A 19951-nucleotide genomic window follows, 5' to 3' on the forward strand; every position below is an offset into this window, starting at 1 on the left:
ATATATATATATATATATATATATATATATATATATATGTGTGTGTGTGTATAATAATATTTTTTTACTATTTTTATTGATTATATATATATATATATATATATATATATATATATATACAGTATATTAATAGTAATAAAATAAATACACTGGCTGGGCAAGGGCTTAGTGTAGGAATGACGCTGATCCAGGCTCGGTGATCAGTGTATCTGGTCTGCTGCAGACCAGTATAATAGAGCACTGATCTGATGGAGCATTGCTTTATTATATACACTGCATTTATCTCAATGGGAGATCAGTGCTGTGTATATAGAAGTCCCCCAGGGGGCTTCTAATTAATGTATGTGAAAAAAATTGAGTGTTTTTATTATAAAAAAAAAAGCCCCCTCCCCTAATAAAAGTTTAAATCACCCCCCTTTTCCCATTTTATAAATAAAAATAAATAAAAAAGTAAAACATTTTGGCATTGCCGCGTGCATAATCACCCGAACCCGAATGATCACATTCCTGATCTCGCACGGTAAACAGTGCAAAAACCCGCTAAAGCGCAAAATTGCGCATTATTGTTTACATCAATTCCAGAATAAATGTAATAAGTCAAAAAGTCGCAAATAAGCAAACAAGGTACCGAAAGAAAGAACAGATCATGGCGCAAAAAGTGACACCTCACAAAGCCCCATAGACCAAACAATAAAAGCGCTATAAAAATGGCAATAGAGCAATTTTAAACACATTTTGTTTATTTAGAAAGGTTTTAATTTTTTAAAAGCCATCAAATAATATAAAAGTTATACAAGTTACATATCGTTGTAATCATACTGACTTGAGGAACATAGATGACATGTTAGTTTTACCATAGGACAAATGGCCTAAACGCGAAACTCCTCAAAATAAAATTAATTGCACCTTTTTTTCCAATTTCACTGCACATATAATTTTTGTCTGGTTTTGCAGCATATTTTAGAGAAAAATTAAGTCTGTATTTGCAAAGTATAATTGGTGTCACAAAAAATAAGGGCTCATGTGGGTTTGTAGGGGGGAAATATGCGAACGGAGTGGCCTTTTAAATACGGGGAGGGAAAAACGAAAATTGCAAAAATGAAAACTGGCTCCGTCCTTAAGGGGTTAAAGACAAATGGCGATCAGTTCACCTGAACTAGAATAATGATCCAACAGCCATGATTGCACTGACAGATGGCCAAACAGCGAAATTTAAACTCAAAGTGACGGAAATAATTCTAAACGGAGAGGAAAAAAACGCTGTGTGAAAATAGCCTAATTGTGTAGGGATCCAGTCAGTGCTTACATTGAAAAGGTAGACCATGGGTCTCCAAACTGCAGCCCTCCAGCTGTTGCAAAACTACATTTCCCATCATGCCTGGACAGCCATATCCAAAGCTTTAGCTGTCCAGGCATGATGGGAATTGTAGTTTTGCAACAGCTGGAGGGCTGCAGTTTGGAGACCCATGAGGTAGACTATGCTTCTTACTCCATTAGCCTGTTTTATGTGATAGAGAACAGTGGTAAACAACGCTAATAATAGTAGTAGTAAAGAACTAAGATAAAAATAAAATACTGCATAAAAACTGTTACATTGACCCAACACCCACACATTCAACCTCACTAACAGTTCTCATACATGTCTTCTTTGTCTTTACTGTACAATTTTAAAGCTCAATTGCATTTAAATGAGTTATTTTAGAATCTTTAACCTTTTGATAACACACTAGTGTTAGATAACAGTCTAGTGCCGAAAATACACAGCTTTTGCTGGTTCCTAAGGGTCCATTTACACAGAAAGATTATCTGACAGATTATCTGCCAAAGCCAGAAATAGACTATAAACAGAGATCAGGTCATACAGAAAAGCCTGAGATTTCTCCTCTTTTCAAATCCATTTCTGGCTTTGGCTTTAAATCTTTGGCAGATAATCTGTCAGATAATCTTTCTGTGTAAATGGGCCCTTAGTGACAGTACTTTAACCCATAGCTGCACCAGGACGTTACTGAACGTCCTCGTGCCGCTATGGGAGTTCAGTGCCGCTATGCGGAACTGCCGCGATCCCGGGTGCCGCATGTAGCCCGGGATCGCGGCTATTAGCGGGCACGGTCCGATCGCCGTGCCCGCTAATTAAGTACTTAGAAGCAGCTGTCAAAGTTGACAGCTGCTTCTAAATACTTGCTAATCTCCATACCTGGTGGTCTAGTGGGGGGATCGCCCCCCTGCGGCGCGATTGCGGGGGGGGGGGCGATCCCCGCATCCATCCATTGCAGCAGCCAAAAGCAATAGAACACGATCTCATGGATTCATGCAGTATAACTATACTGCATGGATCTCTATGAGAGATCAGAGTGTATATACTAGAAGTCCCCCATGGGGGCTTCTAGTATATGTGTAAAGTAAAAGACAAATGTATTTTTAATAACACAAAACCCCCTCCCCTAATAAAAGTCTGAATCACCCCCCTTTCCCCATTTTATAAATAAAAATAAATAAACAAACATGTTTGCTATCGCCGCGTGCGTAATCGCCCGAACTATTAATTAATCACATTCCTGATCTCACACGGTAAACGGCGTCAGCGCAAAAAAATCCCAAAGTGCAAAATTGCGCATCAAATCCAGAATAATTGTAATAAAAAGCGATCAAAAAGTCATATATGCGCAATCAAGGTACCGATAGAAAGAACGCATCATGGCGCAAAAAATGACACCTGACACAGACCCATAGACCAAAGGATAAAAGCGCTATAAGCCTGGGAATGGAGCGATTTTAAGGAACGTATATTTGTTAACAATGGTTTGAATTTTTTACAGGCCATCAGATACAATACAACGGCGCTGATCCCAGCTGACATGTGCAGCTGGGCAGTGCCTCTATTAGCCGGCGTGGGTCCCGTTGCTGCGCCGGCTAATTAAGTCTCTGAGTGCAGCTGTCAAACCTGACAGCTGCACTTAGATGCTTAGATAAACACACCCTGGTGTCTAGTGGGACGGATCTCCCCCTCGCGATGCGATCGTGGGGGGGAGATCCTTTCTTCTGGCCGGGCCGGCACTCAGCGTCGGAATGACGCTGATCCCGGCTCGGCAATAGATTGCTATGGCCTGCAGCAGGCCATAGCAATCTATGACCAATCTGATAGATCTTTGCTGTGTATATACACAGCATTGATCTCTATGAGAGATCAATGCTGTTTATATACAAGTCCCCCAGGGGAACTTCTAGTTAAAGTAAAAATAAAAGTAAAAATGTTTTTTTATTAATAAAAAATCCCCTCCCCTATTAAAAGTCCAAATCACCCCCCTTTTCCCATTTTATAAATATAAATAAATAAACAAATAAATAAACATATTTAGTATCGCCGCGCGCGTAATCGCATTCCTGATCACATTCCTGATCTCGCACGGTAAACGGCGTCAGCGCAAAAAAATTCCAAAGTGCAAAATTGCGCATTTTTGGTCGCATCAAATCCAGAAAAAATGTAATAAAAAGTGATCAAAAAGTCGTATATGTGCAATCAAGGTACCGATAGAAAGAACACATCATGGAGCAAAAAATGACACCTCGCACAGCCCCATAGACCAAAGGATAAAAGCGTTATAAGCCTGGGAATGGAGCGGTTTTAAGGAACGTATATTTGTTAACAATGGTTTGAATTTTTTACAGGCCATCAGATACAATATAAGTTATACATGTTACATATCGTTGTAATCGTAACGACTTGAGGAACATGAATCACAAGTCAGTTTTACCATAGGGCGAACGGCGTAAATGCAAAACTCCCCAAAATCAAAACAAATTCCTTTTTTTTTTTAATTTGACAGTGCAAATTATTTTTTTCCGGTTTTGCAGCATACTTTATGGAAAAATAATGCCTGTCATTGCAAAGTACAGTCTCTAGGTGAAAAAATGCAAGCGCTATGGACTTTTAAACATAAAGTGGAAAAAGCAAAAGTGTAAAAACGAAAATTGGCTTTGACCTTAAGGGGTTAATGGACAAATGTGGCAGCAGAGAGCACTGTGTCAAGCTGGAAAGAATACACAACTTCATGCTGGACATACAGCAGCTGAAAAGTACTGGATTTTTTAAATTGGAGTAACTTTCTGAATCTAATTGATTTGCTGGCCGCCGGGCTGCATTCAGCAAGTTTCTGCAGCCAATACTTCTGTGTTGGCTGCAGGAATGTCCTTTTTTAACATTGACTTGTGGGTACCGTCTGGTGTGCCGGCAAATCTATTAGCCATTCACTTCAATGTAATGTGCGGCCGCCGTCTATTACATTGTGTGAACAGCTATTATTTCAGGACGCTTTTCATTAAACAGCGTTCTGAAATAATAGGCATGTGCATTATTTTAATGCCCATTCTAAAGAAAGGGCGTTAAAATAACCATGTGTGAACACATGCAATGCCGCCCTTGTAGTAAAGAACTGATGGTGATTCCATTGCAATCAGCGTCCGTTTCTTAGTTAAAGGGGTTATCCAGCACTACACAAAAATAGCCACTTTCTTCCAGAGACAGCCCCTCTCTTGTCTGCAGTTTGGGTGCAGGTTTTATAACTCGGTTCCATTGAAGTGAATAGAGCTTAATTGCAAACCACACCTTAGCTGGAGACAAGAGTCATGCTGTCTTTGAAAGAAAGTGGCCATGTTTTGGTAGCGCTGGATAACCCCTTTAAAAAGAACGTAGTGTGAACATAACCTGGAGATGGAGTTTCCCAGTCAAGTGTCATAATTAGAGATGAGCGAATACGATTCGATGGAGTAGGTATTCGATCGAATATTGCAGTATTTAAAAGATTCAAATTCAATCGAGTAGTGTGACAAATACACGGGAAAAATTCAAAAGCCCTCCCATTACAGTTGGCGCTTTTTTAAATCCAACCATCAAGCAGGGAGGCCGTGAGGGACCCTGGGAGTACGGCCGCAGCGCGAAAACGGCGTCTACCCTCATTGGATGGCTGAACCACATGACCTTGAATATTTAATAATTGACTTCCGCCTCTCAACCGCAGATGAGCTTTCAACCTAGCCAGGGAAAGATCTTGGAGCAGGGAGAGATAGGTTTTAGTAGCGTTTTGGTTAGGCAGGATTACTACTGAACCCAAAAGTCCTTTTCAGGGCTAAGATCCAGCGAATAGTCATCTCTGAATCCAAAGCACTTCTCAGTGCTAAGACACAGATGACATAACAGCATCATCAGCAGCAGCTGTATTCATTCCAGTACCCTGTGTGTAGAAGTGACTTATAGTGTCCCTGGTTTAGCCCACTAAGAGCACATTATACATATTGTGCCAGTTGCCCAGTAAAAGGCATGTGATATCTATTGTGCCAGTTGCCCAGTAAAAGGCACGTGATACCTATTGTGCCAGTTGCCCAGTAAAAGGCAAGTGATATCTATTGTGCCAGTTGCCCAGTAAAAGGCAAGTGATACCTATTGTGCCAGTTGCCCAGTAAAAGGCACGTGATACCTTTTGTTCTAGTAGCCCAGTTAAAAGGCACATGTAGGTATTGTTCCAGTAGCCTAGTAAAAGGCACTTCATACATACTGTTCCAGTAACGTTTGTACAGTATGATGCGTGATACGTGCGGATAAAGTGACGCTCTGCGGACGCACATTGGAATCATGTATGTAACGCTGAGCAAGAAATACGAAGGAAATGTGTGAACACTGCCATAAACATTCGTAAAGCGTTTGCAAATATTTTTCATTCGCAACTGTGGAGAGTGGCATTATCCTGCGATTTTGGGGTGTTGGGTGCACCCAGGCATGCTCCCCCTGATGTCACAATGTCATTCCGGAGGTGTTTGCATCGTTTAGGGAGGTTTCATGGGGGACTTGGTGACCTCCAAGTGGTCGAATTTGGATTTCCAAGTGCCAAGAAGTTTTTTCCCCACTATAATGGGATCGAATACTTGATCGAATAGTCGAATCTCGGTGCCTATTTGATTCGAATTCTCGAAAGTCGAATATTTCACTACTCGCTCATCTCTAGTCATAATGTATCATTTCTAAAAAAATGTATCTGGGTCTAGGAGCAACGTAAACAATTGGGAAAGTGTCAAACAATGGGGGATTAGTGAATGCACCTGTAAGAGTTTCAATCAATTTTTTTTTATAGGATTGCTGGAGTTTCACTTTAACTTTAACATTACAATGCATTATGGCTATAACAAAGACTCATGGCTATATAACATGGACTCATGGCTATATCAAGGACTCATGGTTATATAACAAGGACTCATGGCTATAAGAAGGACTCATGGCTATATAACAAGGACTCATGGCTATATAACAAGGACTCATGGTTATATAACAAGGACTCATTGCTATAACAAGGACTCACGGCTATAACAAGGACTCGTGGTTATATAACAAGGACTCATGGCTATAAGAAGGAATCATGGTTATATAGCAAGGACTCTTGGCTATATAACAAGGACTCATGGCTATAACAAGGACTCATGGCTATATAACAAGGACTCATGGTTACATAACAAGGACTCATGGTTATATAACAAGGACTCATGGCTATAAGAAGGAATCATGGTTATATAACAAGGACTCTTGGCTATATAACAAGGACTCATGGCTATAACAAGGACTCATGGCTATATAACAAGGACTCATGGCTATAACAAAGACTCATGGCTATATAACATGGACTCATGGCTATATCAAGGACTCATGGTTATATAACAAGGACTCATGGCTATAAGAAGGACTCATGGCTATATAACATGGACTCATGGCTATATCAAGGACTCATGGTTATATAACAAGTACTCATGGCTATAAGAAGGACTCATGGCTATATCAAGGACTCATAGCTGTAAAACAAGCACTCATGGCTATATAACAAGGACTCATGGCTATATAACAAGAACTTACGGCTATAACACGGACTCATGGCTATATAACAAGGACTCATGGCTATATAACAAGCACTCCAGGCTATATAACAAGGACTTATGGCTATAACAGGGACTCATGGCTATATAACAAGCACTCATGGCTATAGAACAAGGGCTCATAGCTAGAACAAGGCACCTTAATTTGCATATTACATGTACAGAAATGGCACAATTGCTAATGCAATTGGAGCAATCTTCTAATACCCTTGTGAGTAACTGGCAGCCCACAGGCATTACCTGGCTTGTCTTTGATCTTTAAACTCTATAATATGTAAAACACAGTTCTGTGCTTGCTCTGAGCAATGTATTATTCAGAACAGATCATACGGAAAATATGTAAACAGCTGAACATACATATTTGGCTGCCTCTATATTTCCCATATACTCTGCTTGAAAATGACTGGGCACGTTTGATGATCTGTGCAGCAAACAAGGGGCATGAAACATCAAAAGTAATGTGCGACCCTTTGATGGGGTCATGGATTGCATTTCAACCTCTATAATGTGATAGTTTGACCTGTACTGCTCTATCAGATGCTCTTTCATAAAAGGGGTCTGTATGGTGACTCAACTAATAATAGCATTATAACAGGACACCGCGCATACTTGTGCAGCTGATACCCTTCTTGTCTTGTTTATATCACTGCTTTTCAATATCATGTTCAAGGTTTGCTACAAGTTAAGTAGATGGGCGTACATTAGTTAGTTCCATAATGCTGTTATTTTATAACAATGGGAATTCTAATGTAAAATTATTATTATACGGTGTTGTTTTGAAATAACGGCTGTTAAATGATGGCCACTAGTGATGAGAGAACACGTTTGTAAATGTTCGTACAGACATGACGCTAATTGTTTGTGGTCGCCGATCACCAACAATTTGTTTGATGATCGGTATGGTTACAACGATCAGTTTTGAACAAATTCGAACATGCGAATGTTTATCTGGCGATGTATGCAGCTGCGCAATTATGCTTTGCACTTGACAATATGTATGCATGTGCGTAACTCTAGACTGAATCGTATGCAACTGCGTCATTTACGCTCTGCACCTGATAACCTGTACGCACGTCCGTAGACCAAAACGTACGCTTCTACTGTACGTTCGTTACTTGTTTGCGAATATTCAGCAAAAGCTAACCGAACCAATCACAATTACTTTTTTTTAATGTGCGTGTTTGGGATCCAAACCAAACATTGGGATGTTCGCTCATCACTAATGGCTACCCAATAAAAACAAACATCTTTTTGATGGTGTGTGAACCTAAATAAGGTTGGGGGGGGGGAGTTTGTCAAGTTAAACCTACTGTATAACCCTAATGTGGTGATCCAGAGGAAGGCAACAGCCCTCATGAGGCAATTGCCCATTGCAGATAAAAAAAAATTCTTCTCAAAGGTCACAAGCCGTTCATTGTTTAGCCAGTGCTTAGTGTTGGTCGAATCTGTGAAAATGTTGGGGTTCAGCAATGTTATCCGAACCTGAATGCTCAGCTTATGATTCCCCGTGGGTGAAGACATTGGATGTAGCCCTAGGGAGTCCTGGAAAACAGCCATAGGCCATGACCCCACAAAAACTTTTTTTAAGAGCTTGATGGCTGTTTTTTTCATGCCTTTCATGCCGTCCAAAAAAAAAACAAAAGTGAAATCACGGCAGTCCAAAAAAGCGTCCTATAGCCCAAAACAGACTTTGTGTGGTTGTAGCCGATGGCTGTATCTATTTTCCTAGCAACCTTAGGGCTGTATCCAACTTTTGCAGCCATAGGGAATGAAACGCTAAGCGTTCAGGTTCGGATAATGTTGCCAAACACAAACATTTGACAGGTTGGCTCAACACTACCTTATATTTGTGGTAACCATCTATAGATGCATTATAGGTAAAAATAGGAAGCCAACATAGAAGTACCCCTTTCATTGGCTAAACCAGACATAGTATACTTATAACTACATTTAGTAAATTTTCTGAATGTATATGCTGTGTGGACGGGAATAAAAAATAGTTTTTGTCTTTACTATTTGAAAGTAGCCAATGTGTAGACAGTAGACAGTGCCGACAATTATCCTGTGATCCAATTATGCCCATATGGCTTACTTCCCGCTTTTTACGGGTCACTGAGATTCAATAAATTGTTATCACTAATAACTTTTTCCTACAAAATCTTTCATTTTTTGGCATTTCTCTGTAGATCAGACAAAGTGCTACGCATGAGACAACAAATTCTACTCCACATGCAACAATATTAGCCAGTACCAGCCAATTCAGCAGACAGATAACACCAGCTTGGGAGCTCTATGACACTACCTGACCCAAAAAAAAAAACCCTAAAGCTTTTAGGGCCACAACGACACATAATTTTTACATTTTTTTTTACTGTTTGACTTTTTTTGTTTGCCCACCATTTGAAGCCCAAATAACGTCCATTATTTCAAAACTATTTATTATTTCTGGAATAACTGATGTTATTGTTAAATAGCATCCTTTATTAGGCCTTAAAATGACAGCCCTCCAAAAAGGCAGCCATCAAATTGCCCAAAAATGACATTGTGTGGTTGTGGCTGTGGCCTACTCTACATATTTGTAATGTCCGGAGGGGTAGAGGGTGAATGCAACCCTGGAACTAAACCCCCCGGCTGTCCCTACCTACTTGACGACAACCCTAAACAGTGGCCCCCAACTGGGCGGCAGTCCCTTCCTAAGATATTGTGAGGGATAGGGACTGGCGTTTCCCTATGCCCGCTACCCTCACAGCCCGGGGAAGCAGCGCCGATATGTCAGGCGAGGGTGGCGCTGCCACGGGCGAAGGCAAGTTTGTTACAATATTAAACTGTGATTCCTCCATTTTTTTTGCCCAATCTTTATTTGGACTAGAAAAGGCGATTTGTTAAAAAAAAAAAAAAAACTGTCAGCTAAAAAAAGACGTCGTGTTTCCGTGGCCAAGTATTGCTTTACATGGTGGTACCCTGTTTATGCTAGCTTCACACTGCCTTAAAATCTCTCTAAAAAAAAAAAGAACGCTGTTTTCCCCCCCCCCCAGAAATGGCAGTGGGCAGATGTTAGCTGAAAGTCAATGGAAGTTTAGGATCGGCCTTACACATATGGCTTTTGGGGGGGTCGGGTGGCAATTTTTGAGTCTATATTCTGGTCTAAACATTGATTCAAAAAACACCAAAAAAACACATATAAAGTAAAAATGCCTTTTTAGGGACAAAAAAAAACACCACATTTTTAGCTCTGTTATTTATTTATTTATCTATAGGGCCCTACTGAATTGTATTAGGTAACTGCACAGGCATGGAGGGAGCTCTTTAGGTTAGTACAGTCAAGCCTTTAATATATCAACTGTATGTTGTTTTATTTATCACAATTACAATAGAGAAGTAGTTTGTCTATAATAAAATACATTCGATTCAGTATGCTGTTTTTTTTTTTGTTTTTTTTTTTCATTTTTCCATCATAAACAACATAAAGTTTCATTGTCTCTTTTAGCATCCATTCTGGTTAAATTTCTCGAGCAGTTCACAAAACGAAAAGTGCAATGTAAATGAATACCTGTATGATACAACTACTCTCAAATTTCATAAATTGTGAATTCTTTCTTTTACAATATTTGAAACAATCAGCAGTAAAACGTAAACATTTTAGCACTTTTTTACCTTGATTCAGAAATGGAATACTTTCTCTGACAGTCGATGATAACAGGTGATAATTTGCCTGGAAAATCCATGTTCTCCTTCACATCCCATAAATGTGAACTGCCCCTCATGCCAAATAAATTAACGCCTTCTGTGACTTTTGCCCTGGAACACAGAAATAAACATATTCATGAGTGCGGTTACAGAAAAACATATGAAATATGAAGTCATCGTGTCTGAAAGAACCTGAAGGCTTCTGTACCACGTAAAAAGTATTATAAACCAGTATTAAAAACGGGACTCGGTTACTTTTTACTGAATTGGCATTGGATTTCGAGTTACGGGTGAGAATTTCAGTGGTGTAGGGTAATTCCACTAACGGAGAAAAAATTATCTTCACATGAAAGGAGAACTGAAGTCAATCACCCCTGAAAGACTTGTGTCCGCTACAGAAGAAGTGTTCTAATCCATACTGCCAGACAACAAGACAGCAAATCTCAACACTGACAGATTGCATAGGGTCTCAAGATCAAATCCACGTCCGCAAGACCGACCTTGAGATGTCATTTGTCATTATTACCAAACTAAAGAACTTATATTAAGAAAACTCAGGGACAAACTGGAAATTATCTACAAAAGGCCAAAGAGTGATATTTATCAAAATACATCTCCTGCGACCTTGCCACAATGTAGATTGATTGAAACCTCTTCCAGATCTATTGAGAACCAAAAAAAATCAGCTACTGTTGGCCCCATATATTTGGCATTATGATTCATCTTACTGGCCAGTGATTAGTTCTTCCTTCTCATACAGACCACCAGAATGTACAGTATATGACAATCTCGAGATGTAGAACATCCCAAACTGGGCCATTAGAGGTCTTCGCTTACTTCCTATTGTAACAGACAGTGATTGTGAACCCGCTGTGCTATTCAACAGTTTTAGCCCACACCAGAGAGTGAAATCTGAGTGCCCTATAAGGCTGCATTGACACGTTCAGTGTTTTTCCTGATCCATGAATGTAGTCGGCTAGCTACCACCGTGATCCATGAATGAACATCCATTTTGCATCCGTTTTGCATCTGTGTCCGAGTTTTTCACGGATCTGTTTAAAGCTTTTCAAATTACACTGATTACATCACATCTGAGTTTTTCACGGATGAACACAGATGTCAAATCCATGTACATCCATTAAAAACACGGATCTCATTGATTTCTATGGGGGAAATCTGTGTTGTGCTTCTGTTCCAAGTTATAACATGTCCTGTTTTTAAAATGGGAGATCCGTGAAAAAACTGAACCTATGAATAGCCCAAAACAAAGCAATGGGCTATAAACTTGTCCAAGTGAACGGACAACTTTACGGAACCTTAGAATGCAGCCTAAGTTTTTACTCTCCATTCTGCTCCAGTATGGACTAGAACTGGACTTCTGCGGCTAGAGGACGCCAGGTTGCTGAAAAAATTTAGAGCAGTCGGCCACATGTACACACTAGTGGCCTGAGGCATCATTGGAGCAGGGGCCAGAAGGAGGGGAAAGGCGGTGAAAGACACAAGGAAGAGCAACCCCAGGAAAAGCACAGAACACAGGAGCACAAAGGCGGGGAGTGGAACCTGAAAAAGCGGTGAGTACCGGGACCTAGTAGTGTTATACCTTTATCGTGGTATCCTGCTAGTGCTTCAAAATCTCAATGAACAAAGAAGCATTAGGACAACTTTACCCCAGTGTCAGACTGGGGTATCTGGGGCCCACCAGAGAAAAGGATCCTGGGGGCCCATTAATGAAGAACCAGTAAGAAACATCATGTCAGTCATTTTTCTTTAGGTTCTAAAGCTGGGGCCCACCTGAGGATTCTCTGGTCCTCTGTTGGGCCAGTCCGACATTGCTTGGCCCCAAAGAAAATATTGATTAACACTGCCTGAAGACTACTATATCCTTTGTAGTAGCCTTATCTTTAATGAAAAGACATTTCCTATTTCTCTTTATAGTTCATCCCACAGGTTAAATGATATTTGTGCCTTAACTATCACACTTTTTTATACTGCCTTATATATTCTTTGTTCATTTTGATTTTCTGTTTGAGATTTATATATTTTTATCCTATAGCTGACTACTGAGTAGTGATGAGCAAACAAGTTCGAAAATGTTCGTATGTTTGTAAGAACATGGCGCTAATTGTTTGTATTTGCCCGAACAATTTCTTTGATTATCAGAATGGTTATAACCATTATTTTCAAATATATTCTAACTTGCCAACGTACGCAACTGTGTAATTTACGCTTTGCGCCTAAAAACAGATGGCCAAACATAACCAGACACAGAGGGGCGCTAATATAGTGTAGTGATTAGATGGATGAGCACTATAAATGGATGTTAGTGCAAAGAACTAACCTTATAGTGTTGTGCAAACTGTAGGCATAAAACTAGTGATAGCTTGTAGAAGTGTAGCAATGTCCGCAGCCAGGCATTCAGTTCGTAGCTGATGGCTTCCGTCTTCATGCCACCGCCCGTAGAAATGCAGAGAAAGACCCTAAGCAACTGATGAAGCCACGATGCAGGACTTGTACAGATGACCCTTGTGGTACCGGATGCGATTTAAAAACTTTTAATGAGCAGCGTGTTTCGGCAACGTGCTTCCGCCTTTATCAAGCTCCTCAAGCTTGAGAAAGGTGAAAGAACGTCGCCGAAACGCGTTGCTCATTAATAGTTTTTAAATAGCATCCGGTACCACAAGGGTCATCTGTACAAGTCCTGCGTCGTGGCTTCATCAGTTACCTTTTTCTACACTTTGCATCTCATAAGCTGTACAAATGTGGGTAGACCGAAATTTATTTGTTTGTGAATGTTCGGTGAACACGAACGTGAACCGATCACGATAATTTTTTTTAATTCTTGTGTTCAGGATCGGAACTGAACATCGGGATGTTCACTCATCACTACTACTGAGGTGTTTTACTGTTATATTAGCACTCATGCTAGGGCCTCCTTCACCATGGGTCTATACAACTCTTCTTGAGATGTTAAAATATACAATATTTAGTCAATATTAGGGTTTGTACCACTTAATTTACTTGCCTTATGTTCTTTAATGCTCTATCTCATCATCCTCAAGGGGAATGAGCATCATCTATAAAACACTATGCAGAAATTAGCTAATTTTGTGCAAGGTGTCCTCGTAGCGGGTGGAGATTTCAATCTGGTGTTGGATCCTATAGAAGATTCCTCCTAAGGTGTCTCCCCTATTTCTCACACCCCTATATAGAGACTTGAAAAAGAAGGCTGAGCACAAACTCTTCAAGCCTTCCGATGTAAAAATCACAGACACAACAGAAGAACAGTGATGGAATTTTTCCTTGAAATATCACAAGAAATATAAAAATGTCCAATTAGTCTGCACTCCATATAAAACTTAAATGTATTAGATTTCCATTAAAAGAGAAGGCACACAGAGATCCCAAAGTGCAGGCGAAATGCTCAAAGCACAAATCTCACAGCTAGAAACCCCACATAAACTCATGCAAACTCAACTTGTGTCTCAACTTGAATCTTTAAGATTAGAGGTAAAGGATCAAATGTCCATTCTGCTACATTGTATTTGTAGTCCAAGGCTAGCTTCACACTGTGCTTTTCCTGTCTATTTAATGTATACATTTAAAGGGAAAAAAAACTGATTGAAATAAACAGACTGTAAAAATGAATGCTGTTGTATGCCATGTTGTGACATCCGTTTTCCATTGACTTAAATAATTAAAAAAAAGTGATTTTGACGGATTTTTTTCTGTACATTAACCCCTTCATGATCCGGCCCAAAGTGACCCATATGACTGCGTCAATTTTTAATTTTGCATCCCCCCCTCTTCATTTTTCTATCTAAAGGGCCATGTAAGGGCTTGTTTTTTATTTATTTATTTTCAAAACAAATGTACTCTAAAATGGCACCTTTCAATCTACCATGACAAAATATTATTTATGAAAATATAAATTGGTGAAATTAGAAAAAAAATGCAATCTTGTAACCTTTGGGGGGCTAGTGTGTCTAGATAATGCACTTAAAAATTTACATGTTATTCTATAGGTCAGTTCGAACACAGCGATATGCAGGATTACACAGATTTTCAAATTTTTTTTTGCAAGAAATTATTAGCAAAATGGCCCTCTTGTGACTCTTGGAATGGTTTTAGTTTTTCAGCTATGGGGCTGTATGGGGTGTCATTTTTTTTGAGCCATGATCTCTAGTTTTTATTAACACCATATTTGTGTAAATTGGGCATTTTTATTACTTTGTATTAATTTTTTACATATAATGTAACAAAAAAATCAGCAATTCTGGCAGCTTTTTCCCTCATGTCATTTACACCGTTTGCCGTGCAATACCACAATTGTTATATTTTAATAGATCGGAAAATTATGCATGCCACAGTATATGATATGTTCATTTATTTATTTTTATATGTTTTATTTGTATAATATGAGAGGGGTTACTGTAATTTTTATTAGGGGAGTTGCTTTTTAGGTTCCCCTGCATGTTTTTTTTTTTGCATACAATCAATAGATTGCATACACTGTACACAGGAGGGATGTCTAGAAAAATAAGCTAAAATCACAGAGGCGCCTCACCACAACTTACATAGATCTTTTGCAAATCTTATGGTGTCACAAATCACAAACCACCTTTAGACATTTTGCACAATGCTGCCTCCGACCACAGGAGTGATTAACAGGGAAGGAAGCCAATGGTCTGTCAATCACAGCACGGCATTTAACTCTATATGCTCCTAATCAGGAGCGCATACAGTTAAAAGGCCAGGCGCAGCACCTAGCGGTTATTGCCAGGGTGCTGATGCCGGTTGGGGGTGCCTAGCAATGCATCCAGAATTCAGTAAGAAAATAGGACCTAGCTTCTGGAACATACACTTTTCAGGAAAAATGTTAAAGAGTGTCCGTGCCTAATACAACCCCATGGGTCCAGAAATTTATCCGGAATTCCTTATAAAAAATCTGGCTAAATTTAACGGATGTGTGCATGAGGCTTTAGAGGAAAATTCATCAAATTCTGATGTTATACATTGGTTGTTTTTCTGGCAGCAGCAATGTGCCATTAAAATATTATGTTGCTTTTTCTGGCTGGAAGTAAAAGAACATTCTACATCCTGAGAGAAAATTTATTTCAGGTAAGGAAAAGGAAATGATGGAAAGTGCTCCCATAAGAATCTAATGTTGTACATATGTTGGCTGTCTAAGAAAACAGAGCAGCTCTCAGTTTCAGAATTTATGTTTTCCAACAAAGCGTTATAGTTAGTGTGGTGTAAGTGCTCAGTGAACCAATGATACATAGAAAAGGAAAGCAGGATGGTAGGAAGACTATACTACAGTTACTCAAAGGGCTCTTGTGATGGGCAGAACTACCCCTCTAGCAGCCGAATGAGATTCTCACAACCTTACATGGCCTGACTCCATTAAACGCTAAAATTAGTTCTTCTACCCAAGACTGATTATTCGATTTTGGCTCTGTTTTCACTGTTTTTATACAGTCTTTTTTTTTTGGCCATTTTTTAGGACGGCCTTTATTTTTGAGTCCAAATAATTGCCGTATTCTGCAAAATGTTTGTAATTTTAAATTTACCGACGTTATTTGGACCCCAAATCGTACCTACCTATTAACTGGCACTGAGGTGACAGCATCATGTTTAGGGGGGGCTTTCACAAATAAATGGCATTGTGATGAATGAAAATTATGTGGAGATGTTGAAGCAACAAGGACAACAAGCACAAGGCATGAGACAATTAGTTAAAGCTTGGAAACAATGACAACAAGCATGCATTCAAAGCTGTGGCAATATGAGTTAAAGGGGCATTTAAAGGGGCATTCTAGTAAAAAAAACTTTCAAATCAACTGGTATCAGAAAGTTATATAGATTTTTAATGTACGTCTATTTAAAATTCTATGAGTATATACCAACTGCTGTATGTCCTGCAGGAAGTCATTTATTCTTTTCAGGCTGGATTCACACTACGTATATTTCAGTCAGTATTGTGGCACTCATATTGCAACCAAAACCAGAAGTGAATTAAAACACAGAAAGGATCTGTTCACACAATGTTGAAATTGAGTGGATGGCCGCCATATAACAGTAAATAACGGCCATTATTTCAATATAACAGCTGTTGTTTTAAAATAACAGCAAATATTTGCCATTAAATGGCGGCCATCCACTCAATTTCAACATTATGTGGACAGCGCCTTTCTGTGTTTTTAATCCACTCCTGGTTTTGGTTGCAATTCTGACTGAAATATACTGACTAAAATATACATATACTGACTGAAATATACGTAGTGTGAACGCAGCCTCAGTGTGACAGTTCTCTCTGCTGCTTGCTCTATTCACAAAAGGAACTGTCCAGAGCAGGAGAGGTTTTCTATGGGAATTTGCTGCTGCTCTGGACAGTTCCTGACATGGACAGAGGTGGCAGCAGAGAACACTGTGTCAGACTGGGAAGAATACACCACTTTCTGTTGCACATATGGAAGCTGATTAGTACTGGAGGACCTGAGATTTTTACATGGAAATCTGTATAACTTTTTGACACTAAGATGGACATTTACTAAGGAGTCGAATTTTTGTGACTATTCTAATGAGGATTGGTGGATATTTTGTTCCAATATCTTGTGGCTGATTTATTAAAATGTAGCACTGCCATAGTCATGAAAGGTCGCAGAAAAAGTATCAAAAATTGCGCAAGCATATTCACCTGGCTCTGACCAGACGTAAGCCTGCACCAATTTGTGCAACTTTTTTAAAAGTCGCAAATTATAAATGTGGTGCAAATCTCGGAATATGTCATCTTTCGGGTGAATGCTCAAAACAAGCAGAGAAAGTTGCATCTTAAAAATTTTCGCCTGTCGATAATTAGTTTGTAAATAGAACTTAGACCAGAAATGGGTGAAAAATCCAATTATTCACCTAAAAATAGGAGCAAAGCCCTTGATAAATGTTCCCCCAAGAGATTTGAATTTTTTCTCCCACTGAAATACCCCTTTAAAAGTTTAGGCACTATAAAGCCTTCCAAAATCTAGGTGCCATTGCTAAGAGCTAAGTCTGCCTGTTCTATGACAACATTGCTTTAAAGGGGTTATCCAGTGCTAAAAAAAAACATGGCCACTTTCTTTCAGAGACAACATGACTCTTGTCTCCAGTTCTGGAGTGGTTTGTGATTAAGCCCCATTCACTTCAATGGAACTGAGCAGCAAAACCCGGCCCAGGCTGGAGAGAAGAGTGGGGCTGTCTCTGGAAGAAAGTGGCCATGTTTTTGTAGCACTGGATAACCCTTTTAATAAAAAACATACAATACAAATGATGTCATGAGATGCAGAAGGTGATAACATAGAAATGAAGCAAGTACAAACTACAAGGTGTGTATTTTGAATCATGAACAATACAATATTGGGTCAATTTCCCCAAATCAACTATAGTAGAGATGAGAGATGAGCAAAGCCATTTTGCTTTGTAATAGTAAGGCTCTGTTCATATTTTTATCGCACGCTCAGTTAGGACCCTCCATTGTAGATTTCCCCATACTTGATGGAAAAATTATGGACACCCTACAAAAATTTTCCAACCATTTCATGCCCCTGTGTGTAATGCAGCACAGAGGTTTATTATATCAAGGAATATAACTCCAGGAAATTTATTTCACCAACGTTTATGAACAGTGAAATAAGGTCTATTTTCCAGCAATTATGTTTTTTTCTAATAAGAATTAAAAATCATTAGATACAATATTTTCACACAACGCTCACTTTCCAAAACTTTAACATGTCCAAATATTACATTCCTATTAATCTCAATTTAATGCTCATTATAGTGGCAGAAATACGGAGCGCTTATTTATAAGACTCATAATTGCTAGATAAATTAACCCAACAGATGTAGTAATAATAATAATATGCAGAGCCGGCGACTTTCTGACAAATAATTCTCTTATTATTTATACATATGTATATAGTGCCAACATATTCTTTATGATGCAGGGATATAGCAGCATACAGACTAAGCTTCATGTGCTTGGCTTTAATATAGTAGCTTATGATTCCTGTTGCACAAAATTGTATCGGGTCGCCATACTTCATCTCTAATTGCTTCTGATTTCATACAAATAAAATACAAGAAAAGTTATATGCTTCATCATATAACGTTTTATAGATCTATATGTGGCTAAAAGAACCAGGACCAGGTATGTTGGTTTGATCAAGTATGCACAAAGTAGCCAGCTCACCTCTGCCTCCTGTGTGGATTCAACCGCATGCAATCAATGAAGAACAAGGAAGAAAGTGATGGATCCAGCATTCAATATAATTGTCAAAATGCTTCCCTATCCAAAAGTTTTTAGTGATATTCACAGCAAACTTAAGGATAGGGAAGCATTTAGGCAATTCAAATTAAATACAACATTTCCAGCAGATCTCTGTACCCATAATTTGCCCCCCCCCCCCAAACCGTGGAGACTAAGACCTCTTTTACCCATACATAGTTCCGTCCACAAATATGAACACAAGAGTGACCGCTCACTCCGCCAATCACTGGCAGCGGTGCTGTCCCTCAGTCAATAATTGCCATAGCAGGCATTGAAGAGGACACCGGGGGAGTGCAGACAGGTAAGTATAAATTTGTTAAGGTTCGGCTCGCAAAATTCATTGTGAAAAAGATTGCGAAACAATTTTTTAAAAGATTTGCTCATCTCTAGATAGAAGCAGTAAGGAAAAACACGGGTAAGAGGTGCATAAGATTCCCACAAATATAACAAATTTGCAATAGTGAACCTGCCTCATACTGTGGGTTACTCACAAATGAATAGATCTTAGGGTCATGTACACAACGTATGTTTTATATAAACCACGGTGGTTGTTGCAATTTACAACAACGGCCGTGATTTATGCAAAACATACGTTGCATTTAAAAGAATATAATCCCGGCAGGAGCGTATACACATAGTATACGCTCCGACCAGGATTCCAGCCGGCCGCACAAAAAAATGACATTTAAATAGCGGCAGCACAAGACATGTCAGTTCACACAATGGAGCATGCGACTGCGCACAAGGATGTGCCCGCATCCCAATTTATTAGAAATGAAGATCATCCGGGATGATCTTCTCTGACATCGGCCGTTCTGTGACCCGGCGGGGTCACAGAACAGCTGGTGTCTTATGCCTTGTGTACTTGGACTAGAAGTAAAAGGAAAATTCTAATTTGACATAATAACAGCAAACACGACCTACATGAACACATAGGAGGACATTTATGAAGACTGGCATACAAGTTTGTTGGTTTTAAATTAGGCCCCACCCCCTTTTTCCAAAGCAGATTTACAGGAGGTGTATATTTGTATCATGATTTACGCATGCAAA

At 39.3% G+C, this 19951-nt stretch overlaps 1 protein-coding gene across 1 annotated transcript in view; it reads right to left on the bottom strand.

The window, feature by feature from the left end:
• Positions 1 to 19951, bottom strand: part of LOC138786405 (transmembrane protein 132D-like) — a 417586-nt gene that overhangs the window by 288491 nt on the left and 109144 nt on the right. Inside the window, exon 3 of the mRNA XM_069963396.1 lies at positions 10567 to 10710. Coding sequence (XP_069819497.1) covers positions 10567 to 10710 — 144 coding nt within the window. The remainder of the gene's footprint in view (positions 1 to 10566; positions 10711 to 19951) is intronic.

Source organism: Dendropsophus ebraccatus, chromosome 3 (genome assembly GCF_027789765.1).
Source record: "Dendropsophus ebraccatus isolate aDenEbr1 chromosome 3, aDenEbr1.pat, whole genome shotgun sequence".
Classification (NCBI taxonomy): domain Eukaryota; kingdom Metazoa; phylum Chordata; class Amphibia; order Anura; family Hylidae; genus Dendropsophus; species Dendropsophus ebraccatus.